The sequence below is a fragment of the Oryctolagus cuniculus genome, chromosome 7 (genome assembly GCF_051225735.1).
Source record: "Oryctolagus cuniculus isolate XC-2025 breed Fujian yellow rabbit chromosome 7, ASM5122573v1, whole genome shotgun sequence".
Taxonomy (NCBI): Eukaryota; Metazoa; Chordata; class Mammalia; order Lagomorpha; family Leporidae; genus Oryctolagus; species Oryctolagus cuniculus.
The window spans coordinates 21,816,630-21,833,853 of NC_142873.1; the positions used below are offsets into that span (position 1 = coordinate 21,816,630).

Consider the following 17,224-nt stretch of genomic DNA (forward strand, 5'->3'; position numbering starts at 1 on the left):
TGAATGCCATGCATTTCTTTTTTTAAATTTTATTTTTATTTATTTGAGAGGTAGAGTATAGAGGTAGACAGAGAGGGAGAGACAGAGAAAAAGGTCTTCCATTCGCTGGTTCACTCCCTAATTGGCCACAATAGCTGGAGCTGCACTGATCCAGAGCCAGGAGCTTCTTCCAGGTCTCCCATGTGGGTGCAGGGGCCCAAGGACTTGGGCCTTCTTCCACTGCTTTGCCAAGGCCATAGCAGAGAGCTGGATTGGAAGTGAAGCAGCTGGGACTCGAACCGGTACCCATATGGGATGCTGGCACGGCAGGCAGTGGCTTTACCAGCTGCACCACAGCACCGACCCCGATTCCATGCATTTCTATTCCTTGTTTCTTCACCTGATATTGTTGGAACATATCTTTCATAGTTTCCTGAGAGTGTATGGCACGTACATTTGGGTGATGGCTGTCTTCTGAAAATTTCATTATTTTCATCTACTACTTGTTTTTTTTTCTCATGTTGAAAATGTACAGATTTTATTAAAGTCATTGATCCAATGTTTTTTGGTTTGAGTTCATTTCTTTTTGTGTGATGTGTGTTTTCTCTTCAAAATCTTAAAGGATTTTAGGAAATTCTTTTCCCTTTGACTTATGAAGTTTGATTGACAAATGTCAATGTGTGGATACTTTTTTATCTGCTTTTATCCGCTTTTTTCCCATTCTGTGTTCTCTTTTGCATTCAGCCTACCATATCATATACTTTATTGCTAAGAATTGTTTTATGTTCTCAGTTCTTTCTCTCTCCTGGTAATAGAGTTTCATCAGATTAAGCCTTAATTTTACATTGTTGGTTATCAGTGAGGAACTTGGGTCTGGCTTTGTGGCACAGCCAGTTAAGCTGCTGCTTGTGGTGCTGGCATCCCATGCTCTAGCTCTGGTTCAAGTCCTGGCTGCTTCAGTTCCTGTCCAGTTCCCAGCTAATGCTCTTGGGAAAGCAGTGAATTTGACTCAAGTGCTTGGGTTCCTGGCCACCAGTATGGGAGACCTGGAAGGAGTTGTGGGCTCCTGGCCCAGTCCCAGCCTTTCCAACCCTTTGCAGAATGAACCAGTAGATGGAAGATCTGTATTTTCCTTATACTATAGAGTAAATCATAGTTAATTTAGAGAATTTTAAATACTGTGATGTTAAAATAGCATAGGACCTGAACTTCAATATACATTACATAATTTCATTTATTTTATTCAGTGAAATATTTGTTGAACACCTTTTAAATGCTATGTTAAACAAGCTAACTATTAATGTGAAAGCTTTAGTGTTGTTTTTGTTTGTTTGTTTGTTTTTTTAAAAAACAGGCAGAGTGGACAGTGAGAGAGACAGAGAGAAAGGTCTTCCTTTGCCGTTGGTTCACCCTCCAATGGCCGCCGCAGCCGGCACACCGCGCTGATCTGAAGTCAGGAGCCAGGTGCTTCCCCTGGTCTCCCATGGGGTGCAGGGCTCAAGTACTTGGGCCATCCTCCACTGCACTCCCTGGCCATAGCAGAGAGCTGGCCTGGAAGAGGGGCAACCGGGACAGAATCCAGCGCCCCGACCGGGACTAGAACCCTGTGTGCCGGCGCCGCTAGGTGGAGGATTAGCCTATTGAGCCGCAGTGCCAGCCTGAAAGCTTTAGTTTTAAGATGTTTTAGTTTGTATTCATGTGGAGAATATAATCTATTAGGGACATAAACTTTTTTTTTTAAAGATTTATTTATATGAAAGGTAGAGTGATGGAAGGTATGAGAGAGAAAGAGATCAACTTCCATCCATTGATTCATTCCCCCAAATTGCTATAATTGCCAGGGCTGGGCCAGGCCAAAGCTAGGAGTTTGGAACTCCATCTGGGTCTCCCACATGGGTGGCAGGTGTCTACGCACTAGGGTTGTCTTCCACAGCTTTCACAGGCACATTAGTAGGGATCTGGATCAGAAACACAGCAGTGAATACTGAACCCTCACTCCAAATGGGATGCTGGTGTGGCTGGCAGCAGATTAATCATCCAAGCTATAGCACTGGCCCCAGGACACAGACTTTAAAGAACCAATTAAAATGAAGCATAACAATGGATAGGCGCATATAGCTGTGGTGTATAACCTTGAATAAATTTGAAAGTTAATTTAGAGAAAATTGGAGTTTGGGGGAGATAATGCATCAAAACGCATGATCCTTTCTATGAATATGGTTCACTGTAGTTAGAAATAATAAGATTTTTAGGTTATTATATTGGGCATTCCAATTTGAACTTTATGTTTGAGACACTGATAGGATATGAACAGATTTTAAGCAAGAAAATTAATATTTGGAGAAGTTTATATGCAGTTTGAAGATCTCATTGGAGAGGGGCAAGCTTTGATGCAGGAAACTAGATGGGAAGCTGTTGGTAGGAAATCATATGTGAGACTGGACTAATATGGTAGTAGAATGAAATATAAGGGTTCTTGAAAAAGTTCATGTAAAATGCACATAATGAAAAAACTATATGGATTTCAAAACATTTTGCCCCAAAGTAAACTTATACTACCTTTTTATAACATATCTGAAGAGAATCTAGTTTGAAGCCCTAAGTAGGGTAAAACAATCAGTTTGGAAAGAGTACTCACCGGGCCCGGCATTGTGGCACAATGGTTTATGCTTCCGCATCCCATTTGAAGGCCAGTTGGCCTAAATGCTTGTGGTCCTTGCCACCTACATGAGAGACCTGAATGGAATTGCAGTGGATTAAGATCCTTAAGCAGTTTTTTGAAAAACTCTAATAGGAAGTGAAACATAGCTTTATCAGAATGATCCATAAGACAGAGCACAATTTAAGCAATAGCTACCAAATGATCAAGTGCCTCAGTCAAAGCTGAAGCAGATCATTTAAGAGCCAAGTTCATGGTCACAGTATTTTGGGTCCTCGGGGCATTTGGCTTGTCTTTCTAGAGGGCCGAGGAATAATAACATGTGCCTATTATGAAAGTGTTTTCGAGAATATTGACCAAAGCTTTAGCAGAAAAATACCCTAGGGGCTGGCATTGTGACACAACAGGTTAAGCCACCTCTTTTGGATGTCCACATCCCATATCAGAGTGCCTGGTTCAAATCCTAGTTACTCTGCACTAAAGATCTCATGCCCTGTTTATGCATCCTAGGAGGCAGTGATTTTTGGCTCAAATACCACCCATGTTTGAGCCCAGGATGGAGTTCCTGATTCTAGATTTTGGTCTCTTCTAGCCCTGACAGTTGCAGTCATTTGGGGAGTAAGTCACTTGATGGAAACTTGATCTATCTCTCTCTACCCCACCACCACACACACACACTTTGTTACTCTGCTTTTGTAATACTAAAAAATAAATAAAAAGACCCAGGAAAGCTTCATTAGAAGACTATCTACCGTGACAGTGCTCCAGCTCATTCCTCATTCAAAGGTTGTTTTGGGAATGTTTCCAAGGGAGTTCCTTTTGGTTTCTAAAAAGTTGCTCCTAAAAAGAGCAACCTCTTTTATTCAGTTAATAGTATTAAAAAAAAAAAAAAAACAGACTGCATTGGGGCTGGCGTGGTTGTGCAGTGGGTTAAGCTGCTGCCTCCAATGCCAGCATCCCATATGAGTGCAGGTTCAAGCCTGAGTGCTCTGCTTGTGATCCCGCTCTTTGCTAACGTGTCTGGGAAAGCAGCAGAAAGATGGCCTGAGTATTGGGTCTCTGCCACCCAAGTAGGACAAGCTGCTGGCTTCTGATTGGCCATCCCTGACCATTGCAGCAATTTGGGAAGGGAACCAGCAAATGGAAGATGTCTGTTTGTCTCCCTCTCTTCCTGCCTTTCAAATAAATACTTTTTTTAAAGACCACATTGTCTTTTCTTTAGGGAGGGTTTGAATGTATGGTATCACGAAAGTGTCTTTAACTTGATTGGATTTATGTTGCAAAATAAAGTTTCTTTTTTTTTTTTTTTTTTTTTTTTTTTGACAGGCAGAGTGGACAGTGAGAGAGATAGACAGAGAGAGAAAGGTCTTCCTTTGCTGTTGGTTCACCCTCCAATGGCCGCCGCTGCAGCCGGCGCACCGCGCTGATCCGATGGCAGGAGCCAGGAGCCAGGTGCTTTTCCTGGTCTCCCATGGGGTGCAGGGCCCAAGCACCTGGGCCATCCTCCACTGCACTCCCTGGCCATAGCAGAGAGCTGGCCTGGAAGAGGGGCAACCGGGACAGAATCCGGCACCCCGACCAGGACTAGAACCCGGTGTGCCGGCGCCGCAAGGTGGAGGATTAGCCTATTGAGCCATGGCGCCGGCCTAAGTTTCATATTTTAAAAATAAGTTTTATATTTTAATTCCATCTTTCCAAGAACTTTATAAAGTCCCCTCATGAAATACTTTTGAGAGCTATTAAGGTGTATTGATTGTGGTTGGAAGAAATTGGAAATTGTCAAGATTGTCTTCTAGTCTTCCATGTTCTTGGGCATTTTCCTATATTTTAATAATGATTGTTAATATTATTGAAATGGAAGAAACTCATCTGAAATTAATAGCTCAGTTTGGATATATAGTTTTCAGTAACTAGGCAGTCTGTAGTTAGAGCTGTGATTGTACTGTACAAGAGAGTTCTAGGTTAGAAAGACAACTCTGGGATCCAGGACCTGAAGATGAAATTAAAAGCATGTGAATGATTAATTATAAATAATTTATAATTCTTCTTTGTCTTTCGCTCATGTTTGTTTTAGTTCCTGAGAACACTCTATCAAGTAACATAGTTTTTCCAAACACTGGTGTCCTCTTCCATCTCCTTTTAGACTCCTTTGCCTACTCAGGTGCCTGATTAGAATAGATTGGTGATTGCCTTGTATTTCTCATTCTGTAGGGATTATGTATTTTATTGGCTTTCTCAATTTCATCTGTACACTTGCTTTTTTCTAGAAGGGGATCTTATGGACTGTGATGGGAAATCAGAATCTAGTCCTGAACGGGAACCTGTGGATGATGAAACTAAAGGAGTAGAAGGACCAGATGGCATCAAAAAGAGGAAAAGAAAACCATACAGACCGGGTATAGTCCCTAAGCTAAAATGTTTCATCCAAATTATGAAGCTTAAGAGGGCACTCTTTTTAGACATCGCAGATTCCTTCTAGGAACTTATATTCAATGAGTTTTCCCCCCCGCTTGCATGTAAAGCTACATAGCTTTGTCATTTGATTAAAAACCTAGTGTTGACTGTGTGTCAGGCACTATTCAAACCATTATGTATGTTCATTTATGAATTGTCATATGTGTGAGGAGGTGGTATACATTATCCTAGTTTTACAAGTAAAGGAATTAAGGCACTGAGAAGTTAAACATAGAATTATATAGTCTGGCTCCAAATTCCATGCTTTTAACTACAGAGTTCCGTGTGTCTTCACACGTAAAGGCCATAATGATGAATAACGAGTAATTAGTTATGTCAATCAAAGAATGCTTGTGTCTTCTAACCTCTAGCTAATACAGAAATTATTAGTCTGTTAATGTACAAATAATTTTTAGTTACTAATATTTGATAAACAAGAATTTAATATTTACTGATACTGTCTAGAAAAGGAAATGCATTTCTTTACACTCATTGATTTAAATTCTTGTTTAATTACAACAATGGTCTTGACAGTTTTTCTTATTTCTACCTTTTATTATGCATTAAAATGAGATTGTTGGTTCAGATTATTCCAGTTTGAACTTTGAAAAATGTTATTTAAGACAGGAATTTCTTCCTACTTATTGTGGAATTATGAGGAGAAATTAGTTGTTTATCAGCTTATCCAATTTCTGTTTTGGATAGGTATTGGCGGATTTATGGTACGGCAAAGAAGTCGAACTGGGCAAGGAAAAACCAAAAGATCTGTGATCAGAAAAGATTCTTCAGGCTCTGTTTGTGAGCAGCTGCCTAGTAGAGATGATGGTATGGTACTAATTTTGCTTGATTTAACACCTGTGTGTTGATAGCTCTATTGGAAAGAATAACCTTATTGCCTCTTGTTAATTATTAAAATTTAAATGTCTTTAGAGTTTGTACTTGTGACAGCAATAGTATTTGATAAGCAAATGGCTTAAATTCAATAGACTATATCCCCCCCCCCCCCCCGCTTTTTTTTTTTTTTTTTTTTTTTTTTTTTTTTTTTTTTAAGATTTATTTAGCCGGTTCTACTCCCAGCTGCTCCTCTTCCAATCCGGCTCTCTGCTGTGGCCTGGGAAAGCAGTAGAAGATGGCCCAAGTGCTTGGGCCCCTGCACTCACATGGGAGACCAGGAAGAAGCTCCTGGCTCCTGGCTTCAAATTGGTGCAGCTTCAGCTGTTGTGGCCATTTGGGGAGTGAACCAATGGAAGGAAGACCTTTCTCTCTGTCTCTCACTCTCACTGTCTGTAACTCTACCTTTCAAATAAATAAATAAAATCCTTTAAAAAAGATTTATTGATTTACTTGAAAGTCAGAGTTACACAGAGAGAGGGAGAGGCAGAGAGAGAGGGAGGTCGGTCAGTCGGTTGGTCGGTCCTCCAGTCCTCCATATGCTGGTTCACTTTCCAATTGGCCGCAATGGCCAGAGCTGTGCCAATCCGAAGCCAGGAGTCCCCTCCAGGTCTTCCATGTGGGTGCAGGGGCCCAAGGACTTGGGCCATCTTCTACTGCTCTCCCAGGCAACAGCAGAGAGCTCGACTGGAAGAGGAGCTGCCAGGACTCGAACCGGCATCCATATGGGATGCCGGCACTGAAGGCGGTGGCTTTACCCACTATGCCACAGCGCTGGCCCCTACTATATTCCTTTGAGATTTTAAGATGGTAGTTGGTTTCCTATAGTAAATATAAATATTTAAGAGGCTTACAAATTAGTTACATAAGATAATTTCTGGTCATGAAAAAAAGGCCCCCTCTTGCCTGTCTTATCTTTTCACATATGATCTACTTACATGTAATTTGAAACTTTTAGGCTGTTTATTTTAAAGTGGCAAGATATCCCAAGAACATTTAACAAAATTATATAGTGTTTTAGGAACAGATCTTCCAGTGAACTTTGTCACTATCAATTTGAGCATCAAAGAAATCCAAATCATTGCTTAAGCCATACTATGACTTAAGAATATACTGTGCCTTTGTTTTTTTGTTTTTTTGTTTTTTTTTTGGGGGGGTCAGTTTGGGAAGTGGTTCTAATGAAGAGTTTGCAAACATTTTGGTCATGATATGTACAATTAGATACTTTAATATGCGTAATAGGAAACCTGAAGAGAATTGAGATGTTTCCAGCATAGTCTCTAAATAGAGTCCTTCTGTTGCTAGGGTGGGTGACAGAAATTATCACACATCTTAACAAAGCTCCATGGGGTGGCCATTTGGCCTAGTGATTAAGATACCTGCATCCCATATTGGAGTGTGTGGGTTCAATACTTGTCTCTGGCACCTGTCTTAAGCTCCCTCTTAACACAGACCCTGGGAGTCAGTGGTAATGTCTCAGGATATTGGGTTCTTGCCACCCATGTGGGAGACTTGGATTGAGTTCCTGGCTGCAGCTCTTGGCTTTGCTGTCATTTGTGGAGTGAATTGGTGGGTACATGCATTCGCTATCTCTTCTCATGCTTGCCCATTCTGTTTCCTGCTCCATCTCTCTCTTCTTCCTTCTCCTTTTCTCCCTCCTCCTCCTCTTCTCCCTCCTCCTCCTCTTCCTTCTCTCTCTCCCTTTTCCTCCTCCTCAACCTTCTTTCCCTATTCGTCCTCACTTCTCCCATCTCTCACATAAATAAATCTTAAAATTTATAAAGAAAGGAAGTTCCCTAATGGTCTATATCCTGTAAAATCCTAATTATGAAACTATTTTATGTTTTCCATCTTTTTCCTTTTTTTATGCTTGATTTTTACTTGAGAGGAAGAGAGAGTGAGAGTGAGAGAGTCTTCTATCCAGTTGTTCATTCCTGAAATGCACACAAAATCTAGGCTTGCCCAGGCTAAAGCTAGGAGCTGGGAATCAGTCCACGTCTCCCACATGTGTGGTAGGGGCTTGGATGCTCAAGCCACCATCTGCTGCCTCTGAGGATATACATCAGTTGGAAGCTAGGGCCAGAATTCAAATCCAGGCATTCCAGAGTGGGATGTGGCCATTTGAAATGGTGTCTAAACTACTACATAGCTGTCTTTATTTTGTCCTCTACCTAATTTCTTTAGATCTTCCTTTTAGTTCAGTATTATGTTCCTTCTTCTGGGTGTAATTGAACCTCAAACATTGGGTTTAAATTTCTTATGCAGTTTTTCTTTTCTGAATTACTTTTTTTTGATATTTAACATTTTGTAGTGTCTTTTAAAAACTTAGTCCTACTTCAGTTGAATTTATGTAACAAAAGGAATTAGAATAAAATATTTGCATGATTGATTTTATCATCTGATTCTATTGTTTCTATCTGCTGCCTCTACTAGTCCCAATTTATTGATTGTATGAGAAATGCACATTTTTTAACTGTTCATATTATTTGGAATGTTGTTTGAATTTCTAGGAACATGGCACAGTACTTTCCTAGGATGACTGGTTTTTTTTCTTTCTTTCTGTCTGTCTGTCTGTCTGTCTTTCTGTCTGTCTGTCTTTCTTTCTCTTTCTTTCTTTCTTTCTTTCTTTCTTTCTTTCTTTCTTTCTTTCTTTCTTTCTGTCTGTCTTTCTTTCATTCTTTCTCTTTCTCTTTCTCTTTCTCTTTCTTTCTTTCTCTCTGTCTTTCTTCCTTCCTTCCTTTCTTCCTTCCTTCCTTTCTTCCTTCCTTTCTTTCTTTCTTCCTTTCTTTCTTCCTTTCTTCCTTCCTTCCTTCCTTCCTTTTCTTTCTTTTCTTTCTTTTCTTTCTTTTCTTTCTCAGAGTGGACAGTGAGAGAGAGAGAAAGGTCTTCCTTTGCCGTTGGTTCACCCTCCAATGGCTGCTGTGGCCGGCGCATCGCGCTGATCCTAGAATGACTTTAGGACTCCATTTTTACTATGAAGTCCACCCATGTTCTATAAATTCATTAGAGCTATTTTGGGTGTATGAATTCTGTGGGAAGAAAGTTTTCTTTGGTATTGATGATGACAGGGGAGACGTGAGTTATGGTTTTGGTGTGAGGTTGTATTTCTTCACTCACCCATGCAATGTGTAGTACCTCCAGGTATTTTCTATACACTGTAGAGAGGTCTTAAAGAATGTGTTCTGTTCCCTGTGTGTTCTGAAACCTAGAGTTGAAAGACACTGTATTTCACCAAATTTCAGACAGCTTTACTCATTTTTTATAGATTATTCCTTACCATACTTTTGGTCTTTGCAGATTCTTTATGTTCTAGAAAGATCACTAGTATACTTAGAAGGTTGTTTTAAAAATGTTTATCCACAGTTTTTGGTGGAAATTTTTAGGATTTGAAAAAATTTTAATGACTTTTTAGCAGATTCAGATTAGTTTGTAGATGCAATTTCTCTCTCTCTCTCGCTCTCTTTTTAAGATTTATTTTATTTATTTGAAAGGCAGAGTTGGAGAAACACAGACACAGAGAGATCTTCCATCCGCTGGGTTCACTTCCCAAATGACTGCAAAAGTCAGGGCTGGGCCAGGCAGAGGCCAGGATCTTCTTCAGGTCTCCCACATGGATGGCAGGGGCTCAAACACTTGGGCCATCTTCTGATGCTTTCCCAGGTGTATTAACAAGGAACTGAATCAGAAATAGAGTAGATGGGCTTGATCAGGCACCTGTATGGGATGCTGGTGTCTCAGGTGGTGGCTTAACCAGCTATGCTACAGCCTGGTCTCCATTTCTGAGAATGCAGTAATATTCCCTCTTCCTCCTCCCCTCCCCTTTTTCACTCTCTCCTTCCCTCATCCCCCTTTTGACCTTATATTTTTTAAATTTACATTATGTTTAAAAGGCTAGTTTTAGTTGTTTTCATAAGAGTTAGTTCATGTCATCTAACAACAAAAGTGCCAATTTTAATTTTTGGGAGGGTGTACTATTTGCCTTACTCTTAGGAAGTATATGAGTATTGCTTGATTGTTTACTTTTCTGTTTCAAGTAGTGTACTTTTCCGCTATTCCTGACTCCAAGATTTGTTTTGTTTACATACTCTGATGTTATGAATATGCTCATCAATATGCTTTTGTTCATAATAAATATTCATGAGAATATTCATAGTCATATTTTAAACCTGTGATACTTAAAAAGTTCATGGAAAAAGGAATTAGATGGTAAGCTTATTTTTGTGCAGTAAGTTTTAAATACTTTCATCATTTGATTCGTAATTCATATTTTCCTTTCCGTTTTTAAAGATTTCATATGCAGGGTTTTTAAATTTCTTTCAAAAAGTTCATAGAAAATGGAATTTAATTACCCTCATGTATGTGTATAAACATCTCATTTACAGTAAATTTTTGAACTTAGGATTGTTACATGGAAGGGCACACAGTATTTTCAAGATCTTTTTCATTTTCCCAAAACAATTTAAAAAACATTTTTGTCTAGTAAATTCCCGTTAAAAGTGTGTGAGTAGCCATCTCTTCATACTCAATGAGCAATGGGTATTTCATTTTAAAATACCTTTAACAAAAAAAAAAAAACCTTTAACATAATGTGGTTAAAAACAGAAGTTTCTCCTTTGCCGAAAAAATGATGATTATCAAGAGAAACTAGGAAACATTGCTAATTTAAGTAGACATGAAATGAAATTTTTGATTTGTAAAAGTTAGTAATAAACTTGCTTGATCTTTTTGGATAATGCAACTTATTCAAAACTGCATATGTTGGTAAACTATGAAATTACATTAGGTAGATTTGTCTGAATTTGTTAAATGTTATGTATTTATAAATATGATTATTGTTGTAGGCTGGAGTGAACAGTTACCAGATACTCTAGTTGATGAATCTGTTTCTGTTACTGAAAGCACTGAAAAAATAAAGAAGAGATACCGAAAAAGGAAAAATAAACTTGAAGAAACTTTCCCTGTCTATTTACAAGTAATATTTTGTTTTACATTATATCTACTTTGTTAATGTAGAAAATGTAATGCATTGAACTTTAAAAAATAAGCTTATTGTCTTTATTGTCTTTACTTGTTTTCATTTACTCATAAATGCCAGTTTTTTTTGTTGTTTGTTTTTACATTCCAAGGCCTGGTAAAAATTTACATTTTATCCCTTTTTGTGGTTTGATACTTCAAGTTCTCTCTCTTTGCCATTTGCTCATGGCTGAGTGGTTTTGAAGCCAAAACAAGAACATTTTGGAGTGGGAAAGCCCCATCCGGGTCTCCAACATGGGTGGAAGGGACTTGAGTACTTGAGCCGTTGTGCTTGGCCTCCCAGACAAACTAGGAGGAAGCTGGATCAGAAGCAGAGTAGCTGGAACTTGAACCTACACTCCCATATGGGATGCAGAGGTTCCAAGCAGCATTTAACCTGCTGTATGTGACCTACTGCTCCAGTCAGCTCCCTTTTCCAAACTAATGACATCTGTGTATGCTTCGAGCCTAACTGCCATTAAAATTTCCCCTGGTCATGGGAGTGTTTAACCTAGCAGCTAAGATGAAAGCATTCTACATTGAAGTACCTGAGTTTGATTCCTGGTTCCAGTTTCCAACTCCAGCACCTGCTAATGCAGACTGTAGGCGGCCGGATGATGACTGAAGTAATGGGATTCCTGCCATCCAAGTGGGAGACCTGTATTGCTTTCCTGGCTGTGGCTTTGGGGAATGAACCAGGACATGGGAGTGTGTCTCTGTCTGCCTACCTCTTAAAAAAATATCAATTTTTAAAATTGTCTTTGCCAGTAGATATTACAGTAATTTTGATTATTGAATGAAAATAGTTGTTTAGTTGTCAGAATTTTAACTGTAATAATAATTTGTCTCGATTAGAGGCTTTGTAAACCAAATATTTCAGCCAAAGAATTGTTTTTGTTTGATAGGCGTGGATTGGGAAAAAGAATTGTTGCTTCTTGCAAACATTGGGTCACAGAATTGTTATATATGATGTATTGGAACCGTTCTATATTAGAACATTGGTTTTGTCATTAGCTAATTTTCAGCTGAGCATGTTCTTCACCCTTTCTGGGCTTCTTTTTCTTCATATGAATGAGTCGAATTTGATAGACTGCTATTGAGCGTCCATCCTAATCTCACTGTCTGTTGCTCTCATCTGTCAACTCCCATAGAACTGTGGCCTTAATGTTTCTTCATTGCTTGAATTGTACATTTTAATTGGTTTTAAAATACATTTGTTTTCAGCTAACAAAATTTCCTCAGTTTTCATTTTGGTAACTGTACTTACCAATATGTTAATGACCATATTCCTGTTAAAAGGTTCAGCTTTTAAAGTCTAAGAATCCTGGCTGGCTGGCTGGCTGGCTGCTTTGCTTTATGTATGTATATATGTATTCATTCATTTATTTATACATTTACATGAAATTCAGAGCTACAGAAAGAGAGAGAGAGAGAGAGAGAGAGAAAGAAAGGTCTTGCGTCTGCTGATATGCTGCCCAGATGACTGCAGTGGCCATGGCTAGGCCAGGCTGAAGCCAGGAACTTCCTCTGGGTCTCCCACATGGGTGGCAGACACCCAAATACTTAGGCCATCTTCCATTGCTTTTTCTGGGCCATTCGCAGGGAGCTAGATCAGAAGTGAAGCACTAGGCACCTCAATGGGATTCAGGCTTTGCAGGCCTTGGCTTTACCCTCAAGGGCACACACCCAGCGCAAAATTCCTGGTTTTAAATACCTCTCTGCTACCAGTTAGTTGTGTAACGTCACACTTTTTACCGTCTCTGTGCCAGTTTTCTCAACTATAAAGTTTTTGTAGTGCCTAATCGCAGAAATGTTCAGAAATTAAATTAGATACTCATGTACTTAATTTTTTGTTAAATATCCTTAATAAATGTCCTATTTTCCCCTCATTCCCTTTCATTCTACTTTTGTACCTTTTTTCTTCAAATAGTTATTTTATTGGCCAGAAAATTGTCCTTTGCAATGCAGATTATCCTTATTTGTACCTCTTTTGTTATTAAGTAACTGCCTTTGCCTTCCTTTTCAATAGTCCTTTCTGGGAGTTCTGAGAAGGTTGTCTGCTCCTCCTCCTAATGATACTTCTATAATGTGTAATTTATATTCAGTTGCTTGTGAAAGTATGAAACTGACTTTTTAATACTTTGCTAAAGAGCCTTTAAAAGTACTGCATTTGAAATCCTATTGCTGCTGTGCTGTTTGAGTGGAATTGCTTCCTTAGTAACACCTAACTTCTTTTTTGTTCTTTTTAAAGTTTATTGTGTGGGAAGCCTTTGTAATGGTTCTGCACATCTTGTGATCATTGTATTTTTGCCATTGATCTGGGGAAATACATTGTGACAGAGTAACACTCTGTGTAATTTGTCTTACTAGTCACAGTATGTCAAGATAAACTATATAATCTCCCCAGCAGAAATATTTATGCAGTCCACTGATAGCTCATAGTAGCATGAGTCTTTAAGAGACTCTCATTGTGGATCCGTAACCTCTGCTTGCTTCTTAGTCTTGCTGATAAATACCAAGTTGGAAATCTGTAGCCACTCTGGCATAAACTGTGGTGATTGAAACGCTCAGCAAATTAATAAGAATTTTTTATATTACCAAATTTTTATATAAATACAAATGAAGTTACCATGAGTCATTGAAAAAGAATTCTTGCTAATGGTGTTTCTCAAATTTATGTCCAAACTTCTGAGATGTTTTATGCTATTCAGCATTTTCCCCAATGACAAAAAGCATTGGTGATAGATGAATAATTTTCTATTTACCAGTAAACAAATATGTTCTAACTTTATGAATTTTTAGAATTTTTTTTTCAGAGTAAAACATTTGGTTTCTGTGAAAATTTCAAATCAAATATATTTTCTTCATCTCTACCAGACTTCACCCACATCTACCAAACCCCTTTCAAAAATTAGCCAAGTGTTTTTTAACATTTACTTTTTGTGCTTCCAGAACTTTTTATAAAAATGTATTTTTGCATACTTATAATAGTCTGGAGATCTATATTTTCTTGGACATATTCAACTTGCTTTCAATCTCTAATCTCATGACTCCATATACTTTTTTCTTTTTTAGAAGATTTATTTGTTTGTTTGATAGGCAGAGTTACAGATAGAGAAAGACATAGAGTGAGATCTTCCATCCACTGGTTCACTCCCCAAATGGCCATAGTGGCCAGGGCTGGGCCAGGGCTGGGCCAGGCCAGAGCCAGGAGCCTCGAAGTTCATCCAGGTCTCCCATGTGGGTAACAGGGGCCCAAGCACTTGGGCCATCTTGAACTGTGTTGCCACTTGCAAAAGAGCTGGATTGAAAGTGGAGCATCCAGGACTGCTGGCGCCCCAGGCAGTGGCTTAACATATTGCACCACAATGCCAGCCCTCCATATACTTCCTTACAACTGCTGTATTGTTGTTTATATTTTCCGTATCTATTTTATTTGGTCGTATTTCTATTGATGAACATTAAGGCCATTTTCACTTGTTGGTATTATAAAAAATGCTGCAGTGAAAGTTTTTGTGTTTACATATTTAGTGAGTGTGTGTTAAGTTTTAATAGCTGCTGAAACGTTGTCATCCACAAAGGATCCTTCTTCCAGACAAACCATGTTATAGAAAATAGACTAAAGCAGATTTGCTAGGTTGAAGATAAAAAAAGGGATCTTGAGTGCTTCCTTTTTGTCTTTAGTCTTGATTCTTGGGATGTTTGGGAAGAGATCCTGTATTTGAAAAGAACTCAGCTTTCAACACTAGCCTCTAGAACAGAGCATGCATATTGAAATGGAGAAGTGTTGCTATAAGTAAATGAAGGAAAAGCCAAAAGCCTTTAATAGCTGTAAATGTTGCACACATTCTATGGGTAAAACAACTATAAAAAACTCTCATTCATATTTATAGTGGAAGCTCCTGTATGGTTATATGAATCAATGCAAGATTACTAAATCTGCCTTGAAGTATGTAAATATTAAAGCTGTAGATCAAAATCTTATGATACTCTCTGCAAGTAATTTATAAATATTAATAATATTCATGAAGCTTTAGTTTTGCTTATATTATATATTAAGGTGCTGAAAGTATTGCAAATCTATCAACCTTTAAATTTTATTGCAGTTTAATCTCTTGGAATTGAATTATTATTCTGCAGTTGCCAGAAACACATTTGGCATGAATGTTTTATTTGCATACTTTTTTTTTCTCTAGTAAAACTACAAAAATGATTATTTTTAAAATAAGGGAAAAAAGAATTAATGAGATCATTCTATATTATATTCATTTTCTATATTGTTAAATACAAAGCTTTTCTGTTATTTCTGCTCCCTTGTCAGAAGTGATGACAGAATGATCTGTTCATATTTAGAGTTTTGTAACTGATCATTTTCATATGTGTTTATCTTTATCTAGGAAGCTTTCTTTGGAAAAGATCTTCTAGATACAAGTAGACAAAACAAGTTGAGTTTAGATAGTCTATCAGAAGATGCAGCTCAGCTTTCCTATAAAACACACATGAATACAAATTTTTTGGATCCTTCATTAGATCCACTACTTAGCTCATCCTCAGCTCCTGCAAAACTTGGAACTCAAGGTAGGGGGAATATTTCACACATGCTTTCTTTATATTGTGTAACATAGATCTTCCTTTTAAAATTAATCCTTTGAAATGCTTTTGTTTGACTTCCTGTGCATTCTGAAAATCAAGCTTATTGAAAGGCGTGGTTTTAATTAAGTAATTGTAGCTATGTTAGGTGAAAAGGTCTGTAAGTTTTGGCAAACCAATTTATCTTTGTTACTACAACGAAAATTAAGAGTTATAAAAGAAAACAGTTACACTCTTCTGAGTTTGACCATAGTTGGTGAATTACTGCTATAATAATCTTCAACTCAGGTTAAGAGAGGTATTTATTAATAATACAATCCAAAGAAATTCTAAAATCAAAAATAATGTCATAGTTGGGAACTTATTTTCCTGTTTTGTTTTTGAAATACATTTCCCCAGATTATAGTTTCTCACTGTTGACAGCTCAGGCCAGATGATGCTTTGTTGTAGCAAGGAGGCTGGGTGTCTAGTACCTTGTAAGATGTTTAACACCATCCCTGGCTTCCTAACAATTAAAAAAAGTCTATAGATATGAAAGTCTCAGATATCCCTTGGTGGGCTGTATTGTTCCTGGTTGAGAACTATTGTCCTAGATGCAGTGACTGTCGGAATTACTGTGAATCAGGAAAAGGTAAGAAAACTTCATGTGTTTGTAAATAAACATCAGCAAGGCTGTAGGAGTTCAACTCATTTGGACATGGAAGAATAGTGATAACTATTTCTGTGCCCGCTCCTCCGCCCCATCCCCCCCCCTTAGGTTTTTTCTAATGCTATCAATTGTAAATTCCTATTCTTCTGACAGGCCTCCAGTTTTCCCATTGATTACATTTGTTACTGTGTTAATTTTTAAAAAAAAGATTGATTTATTTGGAAGGCAGAGTTACAGAGAGGCAGAGAGAGAGCAGGAGAAGGATCTTCCATCCACTGGTCCACTCCCCAGATGTTCACAATGGCCAGTACTGGGTGGATCCCTATACAGGAGCCAGGAGCTTCTTTCAGGAAGTCTCCCACATGGGTGCAATGACCCCAAGGACTTGGGCCATCTTCTACTGCTTTCCCAGGCGCTGAATCAGAAGTGGAACAGCCAGGACTTGAACCAGCACCCATTTGGAATACCAGCACTGTAGGCAGTGGCTTTACCCACTATGCTACAGTGCCAGCCCCTACTGTGTTAATTTTATGCACATTTTGGAAAACACTTTAGAGGCATCCTTTCACAGAAAAAATTTTTTGTAAGATTCTTTAAAGTCAGAGAGAAAGGACAAGACAGAGTTTCTATCCACTGGTTCACTCTCCAAATGGCACAATGGCCAGGGTTGGGCCAGGCTGAAGCTAGGAGCCAGGTTGCCACATGCGTGACAGGTGTCCAAGCAATTGGGCAATTTTCTGTTGCCCTCCCAGGTGCATTAGTAGGGAGCTGCTTCAGAAGTAGAGCAGCCAGGACTCGAACTGGTTCTCATGCGATTCTGGCATTATAGGTGACTACTTAACACACTGCACCACAACGCCAGCCCCGAAAAATGAGTTGTTGTTTTTTTTTTTTTTTTTTTTTTTTTGACAGGCAGAGTGGACAGTGAGAGAGAGAGACAGAGAGAAAGGTCTTCCTTTGCCGTTGGTTTACCCTCCAGTGGCCGCCGC

General features: G+C 38.6%; 1 protein-coding gene across 36 annotated transcripts in view; it reads left to right on the forward strand.

Moving 5' to 3' along the window:
* KMT2C (lysine methyltransferase 2C) overlaps positions 1–17,224 on the forward strand; it is a 291,237-nt gene that overhangs the window by 205,899 nt on the left and 68,114 nt on the right. For all 36 annotated transcript variants that reach the window (XM_070077273.2, XM_070077277.2, XM_070077274.2 and 33 more), the window contains 4 exons: positions 4,906–5,034; positions 5,798–5,917; positions 10,825–10,955; positions 15,394–15,574. In XM_070077273.2, the coding sequence (XP_069933374.2) occupies positions 4,906–5,034; positions 5,798–5,917; positions 10,825–10,955; positions 15,394–15,574 (561 nt within the window). The remainder of the gene's footprint in view (positions 1–4,905; positions 5,035–5,797; positions 5,918–10,824; positions 10,956–15,393; positions 15,575–17,224) is intronic.